The sequence below is a fragment of the Thermobia domestica genome, chromosome 8 (genome assembly GCF_964235325.1).
Source record: "Thermobia domestica chromosome 8, izTheDome1.hap1.1, whole genome shotgun sequence".
Classification (NCBI taxonomy): domain Eukaryota; kingdom Metazoa; phylum Arthropoda; class Insecta; order Zygentoma; family Lepismatidae; genus Thermobia; species Thermobia domestica.
The window spans coordinates 3,907,357-3,927,648 of NC_137461.1; the positions used below are offsets into that span (position 1 = coordinate 3,907,357).

The 20,292-nt window shown below is 36.2% G+C and overlaps 1 protein-coding gene across 1 annotated transcript in view; it reads left to right on the top strand.

Moving 5' to 3' along the window:
* The window catches only part of LOC145691534 (hydroxyproline dehydrogenase-like), a 40,218-nt gene extending 25,713 nt beyond the window's left edge, over nucleotides 1–14,505 (top strand). The window contains exons 6-8 of the mRNA XM_081766944.1: nucleotides 4,091–4,266; nucleotides 10,050–10,240; nucleotides 14,107–14,505. Of these exons, the coding sequence (XP_081623070.1) occupies nucleotides 4,091–4,266; nucleotides 10,050–10,240; nucleotides 14,107–14,276 (537 nt within the window). The 3' untranslated portion in view covers nucleotides 14,277–14,505. The remainder of the gene's footprint in view (nucleotides 1–4,090; nucleotides 4,267–10,049; nucleotides 10,241–14,106) is intronic.
* Nucleotides 14,506–20,292: the final 5,787 nt, after the last annotated feature.

A 20,292-nucleotide genomic window follows, 5' to 3' on the forward strand; every position in this document is an offset into this window, starting at 1 on the left:
TGATAAGAACGATGATATTCTATGGCCTTCGAGATCCCCTGAAATCAGTGTGTGTAATTTTTCTGTGGCGAATCTATGAGAACATTTCGAAAACAAAGTGTATAGTAAACACGCTCTTGCGAACATCATTAAACTAAAATTGAGGGTTAAAGAAGGACTCACTGGCATTCTTCAAAACGTAATAAATTGAACATTTTAGTGAATTTCCAAAACATACTCGTATCATAATGTATATGCCGAGATGGGGCACATCTTTCCGATGTCATCTCCAAGAAATTAAGTGGCATGTAAGTACCATAGCTAAACGTCATTGTTAAAGGCATACTCTCTACATGCATCTGAATCATTAAATGTGTTCTTTCTTGTGTTGATTAGTGCATTTTACGTCAATTAAAATTTTCCTGTTTTCCTGGGTCGCCTTATACAGTATATATATATATATATTAGAGACCTGCACGGGCCGACTCTGTTATTTCTTTGGGCGGGCCGACACTGATTTCTCTTCAGGTCGGGCCGGGCTGGGGCCGATTAATTGCAATTCTTTAATAATTATTGACTTCCGTTAAACGATAATTGGAATAAAGCCAAACGTTGAAGAAGTGTGCCCGTGAAAAATGTTAGAAAGAATGCAATAGCTATTTACAGTTTGTGTTGCTTAGCGGATCACTTTCACTATAGGGGATTGCAGGCATTGCGCGGTAAATTGAGCTCTGACCTTGACCTTCAATGAACCCAAAATATGACAAGAACAGGTGGGAAAGTTTTGCCTGTCGCTAAACAATATTGCCATCTTCACTTTATGCTACAAATCAATTAAGTTAGATTTTTGTTACTGGAAATTGGGTTTTTGTTCTCTCGATGACAGGCAAAGTTCTAGGAGGCAATGGAACCATTCGGGAGGCAAGCGTCAGGTTGTGAACCAGAGTTTAGAAAATGTTTCTGAGGGTTAGGTCAAGTTTAATACTAAATTTTGAGAAAGATTGGGGCTCGAGCTAATTTTTTTAAAAAAATTATCGGGCTGGGGTGGGGCAAAAAACTTTTAAAATTTATCGGGCACGGGCAGGGCCTAGGTAAATTCGGGCTGGATTGGGCTCGGGCCGAAACATTCGGCCCGTGCAGGTCTCTAATATAAGGCGACCCAGGAAAAGAGGAACAGACGGTAATTATATTTATTTAGATTTCTTTCCGTATTCATCAGTCTTCCTCATTCCAATACTCTTACCGATCAATTTTACATTAGTTCTATCTTCCTCCAACAAAGATACACTTTACTTTCAGATTGATAATACTGTCGCGTGACTTAGTGCCAAGATGCTTCACAGCTACTTCTCTCTCTCTTTCTCTCTTCCTACGCTTTCCTCTTACCTGATGAGGAGGCATTTATCAAAAGAAGTATACCTTTTTTTTTCTTTCTTTAGCACTGTGTTACGTTTTCGGTATTTTCTGGCAAGTACTTTTTCATATATCTACGAGGGGTAATCAGAAAGTAAGGTGACAGCCTGCAATGAAACGTGTATATATATTATTTCATACAATCAATACAGGCAACAGATAGTATATACATTAGGTTATTTTTCGACATAGTTTCCATATCGGTTGCGACATTTGTCGCATCGCAGGATGAGTTTGAAGATTCCCTTTTGGTAAAAAAAAAAATCTACCCTTTCATGTTCAGTCAACGTTGTCACGAAGTGTTTCACCTCCTCGTCTGAAGCGAAGCGACGGCCTCCGTGGTAATCCTTCAAGTGCGGGAACAGGTGAAAGTCGCTTGGAGCGAGGTCCGGGCTACATGGAGGCTCGTCGATGATGTCCCAGCTGTGTTAAAATCTGTTGATGCCGTACTGCTCACTCGTCGGTGACGTTTTGTCTATCAGCCGCAAACTTTCGACACCATTCTGCGACATGCTCACGAGACAGTACAATCTCTCCATAAGCCTCTACCAGCTGCCGGTGAATTTCAGCCCCGTTTACATGTTTCGCCCACAGAAATCGAGTAACTGAGCAGACTTCTTCATGAGACCAGTTTTCCAAACGAGCCGCCATTTGTGTTTACATACGACTAGCGCCATAGGTGGCAGATGGCTGAAACTTTGCATAGTTGCCAACTCCATGTATTAAAATTACCGCACATTCTTGATTCCTTTATAACAGACGAAACTTCAGAAATATTGGCTTTGTAACCCTAGAGTCTGATCCTCCCTTGTATCTTTCAGCGGAACCAATTCACACTCACTTTATCACGATGAAACTCACGGAAGTTGAATGGCTTAATTTACCGTTCTGATAAAAAATATTTAAAATAAAGGAACACCATTTACATAATTTTCTCAGGATACTCTTGTTGGTTCCCACTTCATTATTGCATCAAGGATGCTTACAGGAATGGGAGCAGAACGCAATTGGAGTTAATGTGTTGTGTAAAAAAATTATATTAGAAGTCAAATATATTATAAAGATGATTCAATGTAAAATACATGTGCATCTACTGTTTTAGTATTTTTATTATGTTGTGCCACGATTTGAGTTTTTATATCTGTAATATATCTTTAAGCATTTGGTATCTTCTCACAAAGCCATAAACTCGTACTTCCTAAGTTGGGAAAAATAATACATCAAATAAAATTGTAAGTAAAAAAAAATGTTTACTTACCCATTAGCCCTCCTCAATATTGTCCAATATTGTTTTAAATCAGATTCAAACTTCTATTTTATAGCAGGATACATTTAAGTATATTAAATATTACCGTTATGCTGATGACATTTTACTACTTGTACGTGACGAAAATACACTTGTACAAATATTTGAACAACTCAAAAATCAGCATCCTAGGCTGAAGTTCACCCTCGAACGTGGATCTGATAACTGTCTTCCATTTTTAGACTTACTGGTTACCTGATCACACAACAAATTTATACCAAAAGTATATCGAAAACCTAATGCAGATACTACTTACATAAATCAATAGTTAGCTCATCCGCCATTGTACAAGGCCTATATTTGGAAGAATTTCTTTCGCAGGGTATTATTAATTTGTGATCGTCCCAATGATCTTAGTGACGAAATACAGTTTTTATACAAAATAGGACCAAAAAAAAAAAAAAAGGTTACAAGTTGTGTACTTTACAAAAGTGGTTTAATCAAACACGTATCAGCACAAGTCCCAAAACCAGTTATTTCCAAAGAAGCAAAAACTTGGATAGGAATTCCTTATTTTCCACAATTATCGACAAAAAATCAAACATAACATATCTTCAAGTATCCCCCAAAACGTCTACAAAAACATTTCACTGGATTTAAAAGTTATTTTGTTGATCCACTGAATAAGTCAGGCATTTGCCGCGTTCAATGCAAATGTGACTCTTCATATATAGGCCAAGCGAAATGCAATATTAACACTCGAATTAAAGAACATATTAAACAATGAAAAAAGTCACAAGAAGAGGTCATGTCGGGATTGGCGCTTCATTTAAAACAACATACACATAATATAAAACAGGTTAAGATAATAGGTTCAGCAAAAACAAAGAAACAATACAAGATTAAAGAATCACTCTTTTTTCATAAATACAAATCTGCATTGAATCTTGATACTGGCAACATTGATAGAACTTGGGTACTTACCTTTGATGCCTACTTTGAATCTGGCAAGTGACGTAACATAGACACTGCACTTTCTTTAAGTCAGTCCACTTCGTTTGCACTTCTATCTGCTCGTTCATCTTAGGATCTACTTTTTTACGTGAAATTTATTTATTTAGTGATATGTATTCCTTGTTTTACACCTTTTATCTCCTATCCGTTTTAATCCTTTTCACCTTGTCACTGAAAACGGAATCAGCTTTGAGTTCCGAAACATTTGAAAAATATTTAGGTTTTCCAAGGAGGATTCATTGGTAAGTGGCGAATTTTTTGTTAATTTAAATCATCCTCTCATGCGCCCATATGATTGTAACATCAAAGAAAAATCTGAACGTATAAGGAAAGCGTGAAACATAACTGCGAAAGGTCAAATTTATGTAATTTAATTTCTGCCAGTAATCGATCATCGTGTACACTGTGAGATATTAAAAAGCGCAAATTTTCTTCCAGGACGCACTGAAAAATATAAGCAGGGAAATTGAAATTTTGGAGAAACTTGGGGTTTGCTTCGGGGCCAAATTAGTTCGTGGAGCGTACCTTGAAAGAGAGCGAATATATGCAAAGCAACAAGGTGTCTCCTGCTGCACATGCGACTCGCATAAAGAAACTGGACTCAATTATAACAGGTAAAAACATATCATTCAAGTTTTAAGTTGAACTCGATTATCTAACTTACTGAAAATATATAAATAAATAAATATATAAATAAATAAATATATATATAGATATAGATATATATAGATATATAGATATATATAAGATTATTCGAGATGGTTTTTGTGATGATACGTTCTTTCATCTCTGGGACTAAAATGAACATAAACCTTTCCCGGCTAGACTAAAATGGCTAGAGATACACATTTAAAAAATAACGACCAGTAACTTCTAATTGAATTGTACATAGGATTTGTAATAAGCTGTAGAACGAAAGTAATAAGTCAGTATATTGTGAAAGAACATTCAATAACAGTTACCTCTTTCCAAATTTCTGGCGCCGCTCCTGTTTTAGTAGGAATTTGTAGCCAGAAACACTCTGAAAGCAGCTGAACGCAATCTTGCAGAAAATTTTGGCCAGGAGCAAAACCCAAAGTGTGAGGGCACTGCTGTAGAGCACTAGTTGCTAAATGACACAAGTGACTTATCTTAGCTTACGACAGCGACAGCGGGGGGAGGATGGGGTAGAATTGGTTACCTCCGGGGAATCCTTACGTTCTGTGCCTGGAAAAAACACTGCAGCTGAACAATTTAATGCTTGTCTAGTTCTTTATTTATTTATTTATTTATTTATTTATTTATTTAAGAACAATAGTTATGAGAGAACAAGAAACAAGATCCGTGTGAAATGAAAATACTTCCTTTTGAAATCTTACAAAAATACAATTTATTTTCACTCAAATTCTTGTCTTGAGTTTTGGAACATGGAAAATTACAATCCATCAATAAAACTGTGTTATATATCTATAAATAAATCACAGTACAACAAAACAGTATATATATACGTGTGTGTGTAAACTCTCTATTTCCAGAACTGCGTCTCCCTTCTAGAAATTTCTGTATCCGCCCCTGCTTCAGTTTTCAGCGCTGCATCCAACTTCTTCGAGGTAAAATGTTTCCGTTCCTTTCCACAGAATGCAGCACCCTTCTTCGTTATTTTCAACAGGATGGGATAGCAGCATACTATGAACAATTAATATCTGGATGTACAACTTCTCAATCACAGCATTGGACAACGTGATCTTGTTGAATGAGCACCCGACTTCCAATCTCATTCGTTTGGCCTTTTTTGTATGGGCTACTTAAAAATATTTGTTTACTTGAGAAAATCTGTGCACTAACTTAACTCTGCAGAGTGGGTCTTATGCCTTCAAAACTGCATTAGACACGAGAGCCATATTGAGCAACATTACCTGTAGATACTTTAATATGAGCTGTCAACCTATGTGTGTAACGTTTGGATCGATACAGCAATAAAGAAAATACTTACAGGAGGATTTACAGGAAAATTCTCATATTATCTGATACTTCATATAATCTCCCTTGCCATCTATAAAATGACATCGATCAATAAGGTGGCATGACCCGGAAGTATCTTAAAACATAGACCTTAACCCGATTTACACATGTGAAGTTGAATTTAACTTAACTTTATTCATTTCGGAGAAAATAGTACCTTGAAATTTTTGAATTACCCTGTACATAGTGAGTTATTTACCAGATAATAGTGAAACTCTCTTCAAATTTCTGTATACTGAGTTCTATAAAGTTGAAAATCACTGTGAAAATTTTTAGAATGTCTTATTTCTATAACTTGTTGATAATTCCGATAAATAAGCAACAGTACCATGTAAATCAACATTGTCCTTTTTTTAAAGTTGAAAACTAAAATTTGAATCTACCAAAAAATTAAAATAGAATAAACAAAAATGAAAAATAAGAACTTTCGCTAAATACTTCATCAGAAAAGAATAAGAAGAAGTAGAAGGAAAGAAAATAAAATAAAAAATGAAATTTGTCAGTTTAACGTACTGCGATTTTGCCCTCTAGACTAAGAGAAACGGATAATTAAGGGAAGTGAATGATGAAAGAATCGGTGAAATAAGGATGTGGGAGGAAACGGGAGTACCCCAAGACAACCTACAGACATGATGTTACCCACCGTAAACTTACTTCTCTGGGAATCAACCAGGGACCCCACGTACTAGAGGTAAGTGCTCTACCACTGAGCCACCATGACCCCCGAAAAGAAAAGGAAACTAAAAACACAAAGTAGACATCACGCGTCCAGATAGGTGCCATATTGGAATACAGTGACGTAACAAGTGTTGCAGATTGAAAGTTGACAGGTTGAATGGTAAGAGAACTGAAAAATAAATGAGTAAATGACGATTGAAATTCATACACACCAATAGAACCTTCATTTACGACCACCCCTCCGAATAATGGATTCGACCTTAGTTCATGATGACATAACACGTAGCCCGGTAGTGCGTAACCACAGACATAGTCAGTCAGCAGTGAGGTTTTGTGCGTCATGGGTAAACTCCAAGAATTATCACCACGTGAAAATTATCAGATCGTGAGGGTCTCTACTCGATCTCACAATCGGTTGCACTATTAGTGTGTTTAGGCACCAAGAGTACTGAAAGTGTCATATCGGAATAGGGTCAACAAGGCCAAGTAATGAACCGTCGGTAAAACCACAGAGGACGACGCAAGGCTGGTTGTTAGAGTGAAAGCTGCATGTAATGACTGGTACGGACTGATAAGTACACTTGAGCACTTGACCATCAAATTAACCGTGGTCAACTAGAAAACATTCCTGTGACCATGTGCCATGCAATAGCACGTGTAGACCATTCCAGCAGACTCTCCCGCTGTCAGCCGTTCAGCAACACCAACAACTTGACTGGACAACGCACATACGACTTGGACGCTAGAAAGCTGGAAGATTTGAGGTGTGACGACTCATACTATTTTATTTGTACTTCATTCCGTGAATGATTATAAGGATGATTGGTAGAAACTCCAAGAAGCGCTGAAGTTGTTGTGAATGTGTCAAAGGTTGAGGCCGGTAGCGTCAAGTGTAAGGCGTGAAGTATGTTTACATGGCAACAATTACGTTTCCTGGTGGCTGTAGTTGAACACATGACTTATGTCTGGTATTGTGATCTCTTATCTCTGGGTATACTTCCCACCTGTTTCACATTTTTCTCTGTTGGCGGTGGTATCTTCCAAGCCGATAACGTACCTAACACCTGCACACGAATAGTTGGAGGAACACTGTGCAGAATTCCAGTATCTTCCATGACCCTCAAACTTCCCCCCGAGCACTTGTAAGACACCATGCAATGATAATCGAGTCTTTCTTCCTCCTTTCGGTATTCAAGATCGCATTACACGCAGCTCGGTTAGCCATGCCAGTGGACAATTACCGGCATCATATTATATCCCTACCACATCGAGTCAGTGCTAAAAGAGAAAATACATACTATTAGGTAGGTGGTCATAATCCAATGATCGATCGGTGTATGTATAATTGTGTAAAAGATTTAAGAAAGACATACATAATTGACATACATAAACAACTTTCCTCCTGATTTACCACTCCTTTTTTCTAAAGCATTCCTATTGGTCGATTTGATCCATTAGATTTATCTTCTTCATTAAATTCTCTCTACTTTCGACTTGGCAACAGGGTGAGAAACTGGTTGCATGGAAATTCTTCCCATTTAATATTTTTGGAAGAAAATTCTCCCACTAATAACTTACTGGAAGGTGAATAAAGTGACACTATTGCCAGAAATTTTCAAATTAACTAGAGTCATTCATATGTAATTAACATGTAATTAATGGGTGAACTAATGGTTATCAGTACTTTTAACCTTATATAGTTTCGTAATTATGGATATTGAAGAAATGTGAACTTTCCATGTGCAAATATTCCAATGTGAAGAGATTTTTACACTCCTGTCTGACCGCTTCGACTATTATGATTTCCCACCCTGCCTAGCAACACTATGGCAATATGTCGCTCACCTGAACTCTTCACCACACTTTTCTGTTCTTTTCCTTTGATCTTCACTTCCTACTTTTCTCCCTCCCCATCTGATGAAGCTTAGCGAAAACACCTATCGTATACGATTTTAGTGTCGTATGATAATGTTTCATTATTTTCTGATAACTCTTTTTATTGTCCCTTGGGATATACTACTTCCGTACTCACCGGCATATGTCTTCTGGTTCACCCTGTATATTTACCAAACGGTACAAGATCATCGATGAGTCTGAGAGACAAATTGATATGCTGGAAATAATTATCAGCGTACCGTAGTTGTTAAAGGGGGCAGGTAAATGATGATAAGGTCCACTAGAAGCAACCTCTCGGGAAGAGCAGGCACACTTCCACACTGGGCAAAACGTTATCAGAGAAATATTCAAAATGACCATCATCTGAACAATGATAATCATGTTTCCTGCACGACGGGCTTCCTGATATCTAGTGACCATATTCTTGAATACCATATAAATTTCTGGAATGGTACAGTATCACATGTATGTTCATATGCACTTTTTTGTTCCTGTTCTAAGAGGAACAGTCGGTTGAAGTTTGAACATACGTTAACGATCCATCCTGTAACTACATACAGTAATTAGAGCAAAGTAAGTGGGCATGGAAGACGAGTTGAATATAATGAAGTTTATACGAAGGTAGCTACATAATAAAGAAAGAAATAGACAAAGTAATATGGACTTACGTGCGTATTTAAAGTACACAATAAACTGAAAGCATTAAACAGAAACACAACTTTCGAACAAGAGATTACTCATCAACAAGGATAGAAAGAGGAAAAGATTTTTACAGAATGAAAGAGACCAAAGGACAACAAACAAAGAAAGCGTCCGTTCGTGTGCCACTTTTACCAGTCGTTCTAATTTTCTATGTTGCGTTGTTTTGTCCTGACTATACGTAAGTCCACACACATAACATTTAAAACAAAAAAAGACGTACCAATGATTCAAATATATTAATAGATTCAACTATCAATTTGTCACCTAAACATTCAACTGATGCAGTTAAATCATGTAGAAATCATCATCAACATCATCATAAGTATTCTGCCATTATTAACAGGTCACTTGCTACAACTGGGCAGGTTCTATCCTCCACGGTCTTCCGCTAACCTCTTCGTCGTAACGTACGATTTCTTTGTTTTGGTGTCCATTAATTATAGTCTCCTTCGCCCCCTTCCTCTCTTTCCTGCCACCATACCCTCTAAAACGTCCCTCATGATACAGTTCCTTCTTATTCAATGACCCAACCAGTTTCTCTTCCTCTTCTTAATAATATCTAAAATTGTTCTTTTTCCCCATCATTTCTAACATTTTCTCATTCGTTTTCTGCTCGACTCAGCTAATTCGTTTCATTCTTCTCCACAGCCACATTTCAAAAGCTTCCTGTAGTTTGTCATCATTTTTGGGTAATGTCCATGTTCCTGACCTTTACAGCACAATAGAAAGCATAAATGAAATTAATCAAACAATATATTAACCATATTTGAAGCACTAACCATGACATTAGCTTATATAAAATGAAATGAAATATTTAAGTTTTACGTCCCACGGTTATGCCGGTTAGGTAAAGGAGACGGTGATAATGAGAAATGAGTGAGATGGTGGAATGAAGAAAGTGGGAGGAAACGGGAGAACCTCGAGAAAACCCACGAGCACGGTGTTTGTCCACCACAGAGTCCACACGGCGCGAGCTGGGATCGAACCAGGGACCCCGAGCACCGGGGGTGAACGCTCTACCACTGAGCCACCGCGCCCCCCTTAGCTTATATAAGTCATTTATTTCTACTTAATTGTTTCTCGAAGCAAAACTAATATCGTTTAAATGTTTTGTTTCCAGAGTCTTGGACTACGCTCTCAATTATGTTTGTCGATCTTCCAAACCGACATTTTTGGTAATAGCAACTCATAACGAAGGAGGTGTGAAACATGCAATACAGAAAATACATGAGTTACAAATTGATCCTCAGGCTGGAAACGTTGCTTTTGCACAAATATATGGAATGGGAGAGCAGATATCCATGCCTTTAGGTGAGTCTAATGTTTTTCTATTAATAAGCTATCTTTAGTTTCTTTACGTCTTACCTTATCACTTAGTGTTACAGCCCTGGGTGGACTTTGGTCTCTTCCACTATTCTTCTTTCGAAAATTCTAAGATTTTTCTCATTTTCTTTTGTCAGTGGTCATGTTTCCGAACCATATGTTATTACCGGTCTTATTGACGTTTTGTATATTCTCATTTTTCCTCTGCTTATGTTTTTTACTTTTTAGCAATTTTATGTTTGCGTGGTATGCTTTGTTGCCTAATTGTGTCTTAACTGTGTCTTTCCTTAACTGTGTCTTTCCTTAATTATTTCCTTAACTGTGTCTTTTATGGAATTCTCATTGCGTTGTAAGGCCTAAATATTTAAAGTTATCTACGTTTTCAAATTCTTTACCTTCTATTATGATTGATTTTTAGTTTCTTTCTGTTGTGTACGGTGTTATTACCATGTACTTTGTTTTCTTTGTATCAGCTCGCAGTTCCATTTTGTTAGCCTCTTTCTCTAGCTGTGTGTATGCTTTCCTCATGTCTCTCTCTGTGCATGTTATTATGGCTATATCATTGGCATAAGCGCATATTTGCATGGTTTTAGTTTCTTTACGCACAAGTTCGAAAAAATAAACTAAATTTTGGTTTAAAGACAAAGATCTTGAACAGACAATAATATGACACACAAAGAAACTTTACAAAGTGATCAAGTAATGAAGAATTCTTAAATTATGTGTTAAAGAGCTCCCTAGGGAGTAAATGGTTAGCATATACGCTTTCGGTTCGGCGAATCTGGATTCGATTCCTGTTGGGAGCCCACGCTATGCTGTAGATCCACCTCGGTACTGCGGTGAAACGTTGAATCAATATATCTAAATATATAAAAATAAAAGTGAATGTTTGTGACTTAGTAACTCTTGAACTACCCGACCGATCTCCATCAAATTTCCAACATAGATGGGGCTCGGGCCTGGGATGGTTTTTATCATATCTGTTTGACGGTGCAACTTAGGGAAAGGGGAGGGGAAAGATATATAAAAATGATCAAAAATGTCCGATATTAGTGTCCATAGTTTTCAGGGTCGCTGAGATGAACAGTGATACTTCCGATGCCATTCAAATCCAAATTCAGTCCCCATTAATACTACGAAGGGGGGATCAACGGTCCCGGGTTCGATTCCCGGTAGAGGCACTCGGTCGAAAAAGTGTAAAAAGCTTTTCAGGCCAGCCATCCTGAATAAGGTTTTCTTAATTCACACCAGGCAAATGCCGGGCTGGTACCTAACTTCTAGGTTCAGGCCGCTTTTTTCTTTCCCCAATCCAATTCAGTCATAACCTATCCTATCCTATCCTATCCTATCCTATCCTATCCTATCCTATCCTATCCTATCCTATCCTTTCCTTTCCTTTCATTTTCTTTTCTTTTCTTTTCTTTTCTTTTCTTTTCTTTTCCTTTCCCGTATAGTGTGCTCACCAAGGGACATCATCCCTTATATGTGACAGGCTAAATGGCTAAATGGCCGAAAGCCCAGAAATCTAAATCCTAAATTCCTAAGGGGGGATGGTGACATGTAAATATAATTGAAAATTACCAATATTAGTATCGAATTCATAGTTTTTGGGGTCTCTAAGTTGATTGGTGAAAAACGGGCATTTGCTAGTATATGTATATGTAATGAAGTAGAACTGAAAAAATATAGCATGAGGTTCAGATTAGTGAGCTGTTACAAAGGAGCAATTCCATGTAATATTAATCACAAGGGTAAAGGATCCCTTCTGTCTGCAAATTCCAATGTTCGCTTTAACCGCCATGCTATCTCAAGTTCATAACTCATCTAAAATCTCCCAGTTTTGTACGGTTTTTTTTTTTTTTTAAATTCTTGGCCACGGACCTCTCTTTGAAAAGTCCTATATCCTTCTTCATAATTGGAATTAAATCAAATAAATATAAATTTCCTTGGGCCAATCAGGCACGTAGCCAGAATTTTGTGACGGGGGTGGTGGTTCCGTGACATGAAATACTGTGGTCATCATACCAGGGGCTAGATCACTCTAAACTATTTTACTGTAACATATATTGGTTCGTTTAGCCAGGAGTTCGTAACGGGAAGGAGGGAGGGGGGGGGGGCGAGACATAAAATCCTGAAGGCCCAAAAGCTCGATCAATCTAAACTACTTTACTATTAACAAATATTCGTTAGTTAGGACAATAAAATGAGGATATGTTGGTAAATATTTTAATAACAAACTATGAAGAAATCTCGAGTAAAATAATAAAAAAAGTATTGAAAAAGATTTTACAATATTTACGTCCTTCCTCTCTTTATTCAAATATAATAATTTTCCTTTCATTATGACCTCAACTATTATAAAAAGTACATACTCAATAATTTCTTGTAAAATATTTTACAATATCTGCATTCCTTTCTCTGTTGAATCAACTGTTAACAACTTTTTTCTACATAAACTTTTGTTTGTATTATTCCGTCAACTACTGTCTGTTCCAAATGATAGGTTAAAGGAGCAGTAGAAAATTGTTTTTTGAAATAACATGTTTGATACTGCAAGGATGCGATGCCAGGTTATCTCGCTCACCTCGTCACCATGTATTGCAAGTAATACAAATCTCCTCAAAAGAAAGAGTAACCAAAAGCTTGCTGTAGAATTTATTTTTAACACTGATCCTTCTTTTTTTCATTTCATTTTGTTTCATCCTTCCTTATTTTTTTTTTCATTTCTAGTCTCGAGGAAAGGGGGTCCGGACCCTCCGGACCCGCCCCCCCTTGGCTACGTGTCTGGCCCAATTCAAGTCTCTTTTCTAAAATATTCAAATTTTCTTAGAATAGAGCATTTAAAAGATAGGCGGGTGTACATTTTTTTTTAACGAAACCGCACATTGCCTATTGTATTGTACTAGCAGAATACCCATTATTCGCACTAGGAGAATACATTTCATTTTGGACATAAAGAGCTGAATTTGGATATAAACGGCATCGGAAGTATCATTGTTAGCCTCAGCGACCCCAAAAACTATGGATTCGGCATTAATATCGGTCATTTTCGATCATTCTTATAGAATAGAATAGAATATTTTTATTATCATTAAGTCTGTATACAGACAATAGACAACGTCAAATGAAAATCTAAAAGCAAATTCCTTTTTTACTTATACCAATATACGTTTATCTTCTTCAAACTCCTTAACATTATAATAGGGTACAGCAACTAACCAATCATATACTTTGTTTTTAAATTGAGTAATAGGTAAATTTTGCGTGAGTATTGGTAACCTGTTCATGAATTTTCTACCTTGTATTGTATAGCTATTTTTTATTTTTGATAGTCCTCTATACGATATATCAACTTGTTTAGCAGATCTCGTATTATATAGGTGAATATCTTGTCTACGCTGCATATATATGACATATTTTGTTTTACATTTACTAAAACCACATATATACAAATTGACAACAGTCATAAATTTCATATATATATAGATATCTTCCCTCCCCCAAGTTGAGGGGCTGAATATGGATTCGACACTAATACCGATCACTTTTAAATCTCTCTTGCTCCTCCGCTACGTTGTACCGTCAACATGAGATGATAAAAACCATCAAGGCTCGAACCTCATCCATGTTGAAAATTTGATTGAAATCGGTCTCTGTGTTCGAGAGTTTTATTTATTTTTATATCTCTCACCCCCCTTTTATATATATCATCTAACGTGTAATTACAAAATTTTCAAACTTGTCGTTGATAAAAATACATTTTCCAGCAGTACTTCATTTTCATATTTGTCACCTGATATTTTAGAAGTTACTTGCATTGTGTACACTGAAATATGTTTATTATTTCTTTTCAGTTCGAGCAGGTTATATAGTCTACAAATCTGTGCCTGTAGGCAGCCTATTGCAGGTGCTACCCTATTTGGCAAGAAGAGCAGCTGAGAATCGATCTATTTTGCTCGGAGCTAGAAAGGAGAGAGAGCTACTGCAACAGGAGCTCTTATGGAGAATGAGAGTCAAGAAATAAACATTTGATCATTTTTAAATAAAATAAAACTGTTGAATCACTTTAATTTGTCACTAATATATATAGGGTGAGTCAAAATAAGTGTTTCAAGCCAATATCTCGCGAACTATACATCAAAGAAAAATATTAAGAGTCAATGTACAATACAGAGGGGCCTAAAAATGAGTCAAACACGAGGTTCCCCCCGCCCCCCATTTTGGGGGGATGTGGGTGTACGTGAAATTTTCAAATTGGAACATAGGTCGAGTGATACCCCTTTCGAAAGAGCTTGGAAAATTGAACATTTTTTATAGGAAACAATTTTTGATAGGGGGCACCGTTTTCAAGATGGCTCCCCAAAATAGTCCTGTATCAGATAAAATTTCCAGAACTTATAAATCAGAAACGGCTGAGTAGAAAAAGATGAAACAAAAAATGTAAAAGGAAAACGCCATAGGCAACGTGGAATGGTGTTGTCGCGGTGTCCCCAGGGCCCCATCATGGGGATCCGGGACCAACTTGAAAATTTCAAGTGGGAATATAGTTTGAGTGATACCTTGTTTGAAAGATCGTGGAAGGCCAAACAGCTTAGTACAAAGTTTGTTTTGATTTCGGTCAAGTCTGTTTCAAAATGGCCACCGAAAATGGTTCCACATTCGGATACAAAGCGCAGTGTTCAAATTGAGTGTTACACTCCAATATCCCGCGAACTATGCATCAAATAAGAAAAGTATTGAGTCAATGAACAATACAGTCGGCCTAAAAAATGGGTCAAACACGAGGTCCTAATTTTGTACTAAGCTGTTTGGTATTTCACGATCTATCAAAGAAGGTATCAAAGAAGATATCAAAGAAGGTATCCCTATGTTGCCATTTGAAAATTCCACGTACACCCCTCCCTCCAAAATGGGGGCGGGGGAACCTCGTGTTTAACCTATATTTTAGGCCGACTGTATTGTTCATTGACTCTTAACATATTTCTTATTTGATGCATAGTTCGCTGGATATTGGTCTGTAACACTCAGTTTGAACACTGCGATTGTATCTGAATGGAGAACTATTTTCAGCGGCCATTTTGAAACAGGCTTGCCCGAAATCAAAACAAATTCTGTACTAAGCTATTTGCTTTTCCACGATCTATCAAACAAGGTATCACTCGACCTATATTCCCATTTGAAATTTTCAAGTTGGTCCCGGGGTCCCATGATGGGGGCCCTGGGGACACCGTGACAATACCATTCCAAGTTGCCTATGGCGTTTTCCTTTTACATTTTTTGTTTAATCTTTTTCATCTTTTTGTTTCATCTCTGTGGCTAAAGTTGCATAAACAAATCTGAAACGGTTTATTTAAACTCAATATTAAATAGATTAAATCTTATTCAAATAATTAATGAACCAACTAGGATAACTGAAACAAGTGAATCTTTGTTAGATGTTATTGTTACTGATAACAGAGAGGGACTGGCGTTGCATGGTGTTAGTCTCCCTATTGGAAATGCTGATCACTGTGTTATGTACATGGTTCTCGATATTAATAAACCACCTAGCCCGAAACCTGAAATTCTTAACTGTCGAGATTATGGTAGTTTTGATGAAAATCTTTTCTTTAGTGATGCTCAGTACATACACTGGGAAAACATTGGGCCATTTGAAACAATAGACGGCAAGGTTTCCTTTGTATAGGACGCATTAACACATATATTCGATGTGCATGCTTCTATTAAAAAGATCAAGCTTTCTAAAACTAAACTCCCATATCTCTCAAGTAATACCAAGCTATTAATGAAAATGCGTGATCGAGCACATCTCAAGTTCAAGCGTACCAGAACCCAACAAGATTGGGAAGAGTTTAAAAGACTTAGGAACTTTACGTCAGTGGTTCGACAAGAAAAAAATGCTTACTTCTCTTATCGTATTAAAAACTGCACTGCAGTTAAAGACAAATGGAAAGTAATACAAGAGCTGGGTCTTTGTAACAGGAACAATGATGTAGCACTTTCCAGTGAAATCAGTGATCCAGATATTATTAATGATCATTTCGTCAGTCTTCTTGATTTGCCTCCTATTAATTCTGAGAGAGTTGACAACCAAACTAAGCAATTTCTATTTAAGAAAACATCCACAGTTGCAGACAACATTTCTATTCAACCCAGTAAACGAATCCGATGGGAGAAAGGCGGTACACAGCATAAAATCTAACTCAGCTGGCCTTGATGCAATAAGCACTAAAAGGATCAAATTAGCGTTGCCATTCATACTATCACCTCTAACGAAAATAATTAATTATTCACTAGTTAACGGCTGCTTTCCTACTGCCTGGAAAACAGCAAAAGTGGTACCGCTACCAAAGAAACCCCGCGTAACTTCCTTAAACGAGCTACGTCCAATTAGTATCTTACCTGTAATGTCAAAGGTTGTAGAGAAATTAGTAAACCAGGAATTATACGACTATGTAAATCATAATAATATTATCCCTATTATTCAATCCGGTTTTCGTAAGCATCATAGTACTGTCAGTGCGATGCTCGAGGTAACAGATGGGATATTGCAGTTGATAACTCTCAAGTTGCAATCATAGTCCTCTTAGACCTAACCAAGGCCTTCGATCTAGTTAATCATAACCTGTTGTTGGCTAAACTAAGGTATTATAAATTCTCTGATACCGTTATGAACTGGATTGAAAGCTACTTACTAGGGGCAGGAAGCAAAAAAGTATATCTTAAGACAGCTCAAAATCCCTTATCTTCGTCACTCGTTATAAACAAAGGAGTACCTCAAGGATCAGTCTTGGGTCCCCTTTTATTTCTATTTACATTGCTGACCTCATATATTCCATTAAATGCTCTACTGTGCATTACTACGTGGATGACACACAAGTTTGTATCATGTCATTACCACAAAATATTGAACAAACTGTAGAACTTGTTAATAGAGATTTGACCCCTATATCTGAATGGTGTACCGATAACGGTCTTGTCATCAACCCCAGTAAGTGTACATTTACGATTATAGGAACCTCACAACAGTTGAGTAAAATCAAGGCAGCGGATCTAAAAATAAAAATTATGGACACTTATATTTCTTACTTTACTCATGTGAAAAGCTTAGGACTCATATTGGATAAGGAACTAAATTATAATAATCATGTATCTACTCAGTGTAATAAAGCTATTATTTTAATACGTCGACTTTATAAAGGCAAAGACTTTCTATCTCAGTCTATGAAATTATATCTCATACAAGTTCTTGTTTTACCGTTATTAGACTACTGTGACGCTGTATATGGACCATCTCTCTCCGTTTACAATTCTAAAGCTATACAGAAAATACAGAACTCGTGCATTAGGTTTGACTTTAACTTAAAGAAATCGGAACATATCCTACCAGTGCTTAATAGAAACGATATTTTAACAATCGAGAAGAAGATACCTGCGCTATAGTTGTCTGATAGATAAAATCCTTAAAACTCAATCCCCACAATATTTATATTGTAAATTTACAAAGCGGTCACAAATTCATTCTCATGTTACGCGTAACAGTGAGAAATTCAATGTACAAAGACTTAAACTGAAGATAGTGCAAGGGTCATTTTCTAGAGCAGGTCCGAGAGTATGGAATGCGATACCAAAAGCTCTTACGGAAATGAATAGAATAATTCATTTAGAAATTCATTAAAATCACACTTGATGAAATAACAGCAACTGGCCTCTGGCACTTACGACATGTATAATTTTATGTAACAACTTAGCTAAATCCAACAATATCGATACTTTGTGAATCCAACAATATCGAATATGCATATGTGACTTGTTTATTTTCTGATTTATTCTTTTACTTGTATTTTTTAAAATTTTTTTCCCGTTACTTTTGATGTGTAATGTTTAATATTGTATTCTTTTGACAAAGGTCAGGTGGTAGAGCAGGCATGGCTGAACCTCGCCCGCTTCAATCAATACATTTTCATTTCATTTATTTTTCACTTCATTCTACTCAGACGTTTCTCATTTATAAGTACTGGAAATTTTATCTGATACAGTACAATTTTTGGAGCCATCTTGAAAACGGTGCATCCTATTAAAATTGTTTCCTATAAAAATGTTCAATTTTCCAAGCTCTTTCGAACAAGATATCACTCAACCTATGTTCCAATTTGAAAATTTCACGTACACCCCCCATCCCCCCAAAATGGGAGGGCGGGGGAACCTCGTGTTTGACTTATTTTTTAGGCCCCTCTGTATTGAACATTGACTCTTAATATTTTTCTTATTTCATGTATAGTTCGCGAGATATTGCCTTGTAACACTTATTTTGACTCACCCTATATATACTCAATGTTCTGAATTTCAAATAATCTCAGTGTAACTTAAAGTTTTACAATTGGTTAGTATTCAAACGAACAATTATTCTTTGAAAAAAAAATTCAAAGACAAGTTTTTGATGATAAAATGAATCTCGCTTTTTGAAGTGTATTTTAAGAAAATCATTGACGACTTCTTTTAATGCGTTTGAATTCGATCTCTAATTCTTATAGTAACATTAAGTTATACCTCATTTGAAAGGCGACATGTAGTTTCGTACCAGGCTCGTAGCCAGGGAGGGGCTAGAGGGGGCACTGTCCACCCTAAATTACCTTTTGCTCTCTCTAAAAAATAACGCTGAAGAGAATTTTCAAACTGACTCAAAACCAGTGAAATTCCTGCAGTTATATTTAACAAATTAAATTCAACTTTGTGAATTTTGCTCATTTCCGTGTAAAATTATATGTTTCTTGCTAGATGCACCAAACATCTTCCATTGCTTTTACCCATTCCAAGAATTCCAAACCATGCCCTATTATTGCAATTATGAGAAGCATCCAAAGATACCAGGTGCACTTCCAAATAACAGTATCAAAATCCACAATGTTAGTTGTGAATATAAATAAACTGTAGTGTATTGCTTATTTTAGAAGGTAGAAAATTGAGTGCAAACATTGAATAAAACATACTTTTACTTTGTATTGATATAATCTAAAATTGCTGTAATATAATTTTGTTCTAATGTTTTAAAAATAAATACTTCAATTTTATTTATTAATATGAAACAAAGCGCAAAAGAGCTTGTATTAAGCACACAAAAATGAAACAAAAATTTACGGTGTCGATAAAACAAAATAAATACAGATTCTGTAAATAATAAATAAATGAACAATTTTATAGTGTTCTTTGATGTCTTTGACATTGCCCCCTCAGTCTTTATTTCTCCCTTCACCCCCAATAAATCAAGCTGGCTACGGGCCTGTTTTGTGCATGTATAACGCGTCCGTCAAGAAAACGGAAATTCACGAAGTTGAACGAAGCATCCTCACCAAACACAGACCTAAAACATACGAAATAGTATAGATCTGTTTTCACTCTGTTATAACTTTTGCAATGTATCATCTAAATGAATTAATCGTTTACTTTTCTCTTAAAAGAAAGAAAGAAAAAAGAAAAAAATCCTTACTAATCCCATGAGCTAAAATACTCATAAAAAAGTTAACATAATTAAAAAATAAAATAACAAGAACTTTAGGGATGATAAAAAAAATGAATCAAAAGATTGCGATCTTGGCCAATAATTAGTTTTTTTGGATCAGAGGCCACAAAATTTTTTAACCACCTCTAAATCGAGTTTTCGTATCTTTTTCTGCGGAATAAATACATCATACTGAGTTAAGTGGCAGTTTGAATTTAGCTACACTATATGTAGTTCTCCAGATATAAGGCCTAAAAGAAAATTTTTGATTCAAATATATTGGATCTTGGATTAGGGACCACAAACTTTTTGAACGGCCCTTAAATCGAGTTTTCGTATTTTCTACGGAATAAGTACATCATACTGAGTTAAGTGATAATTTGGGCTTGGTTGTAATTTTCCAGGTCTATGCGTACATGAAAACTTTTGATTGAAATATATTGGATCTTTTGATTAAAAAAAAAAAAAAAGTGCATCATTCTTCTGTAAAATCAAAATTTTAGTTTAATTCCGTTTAGTGTTTTATTTATTATTATTTATT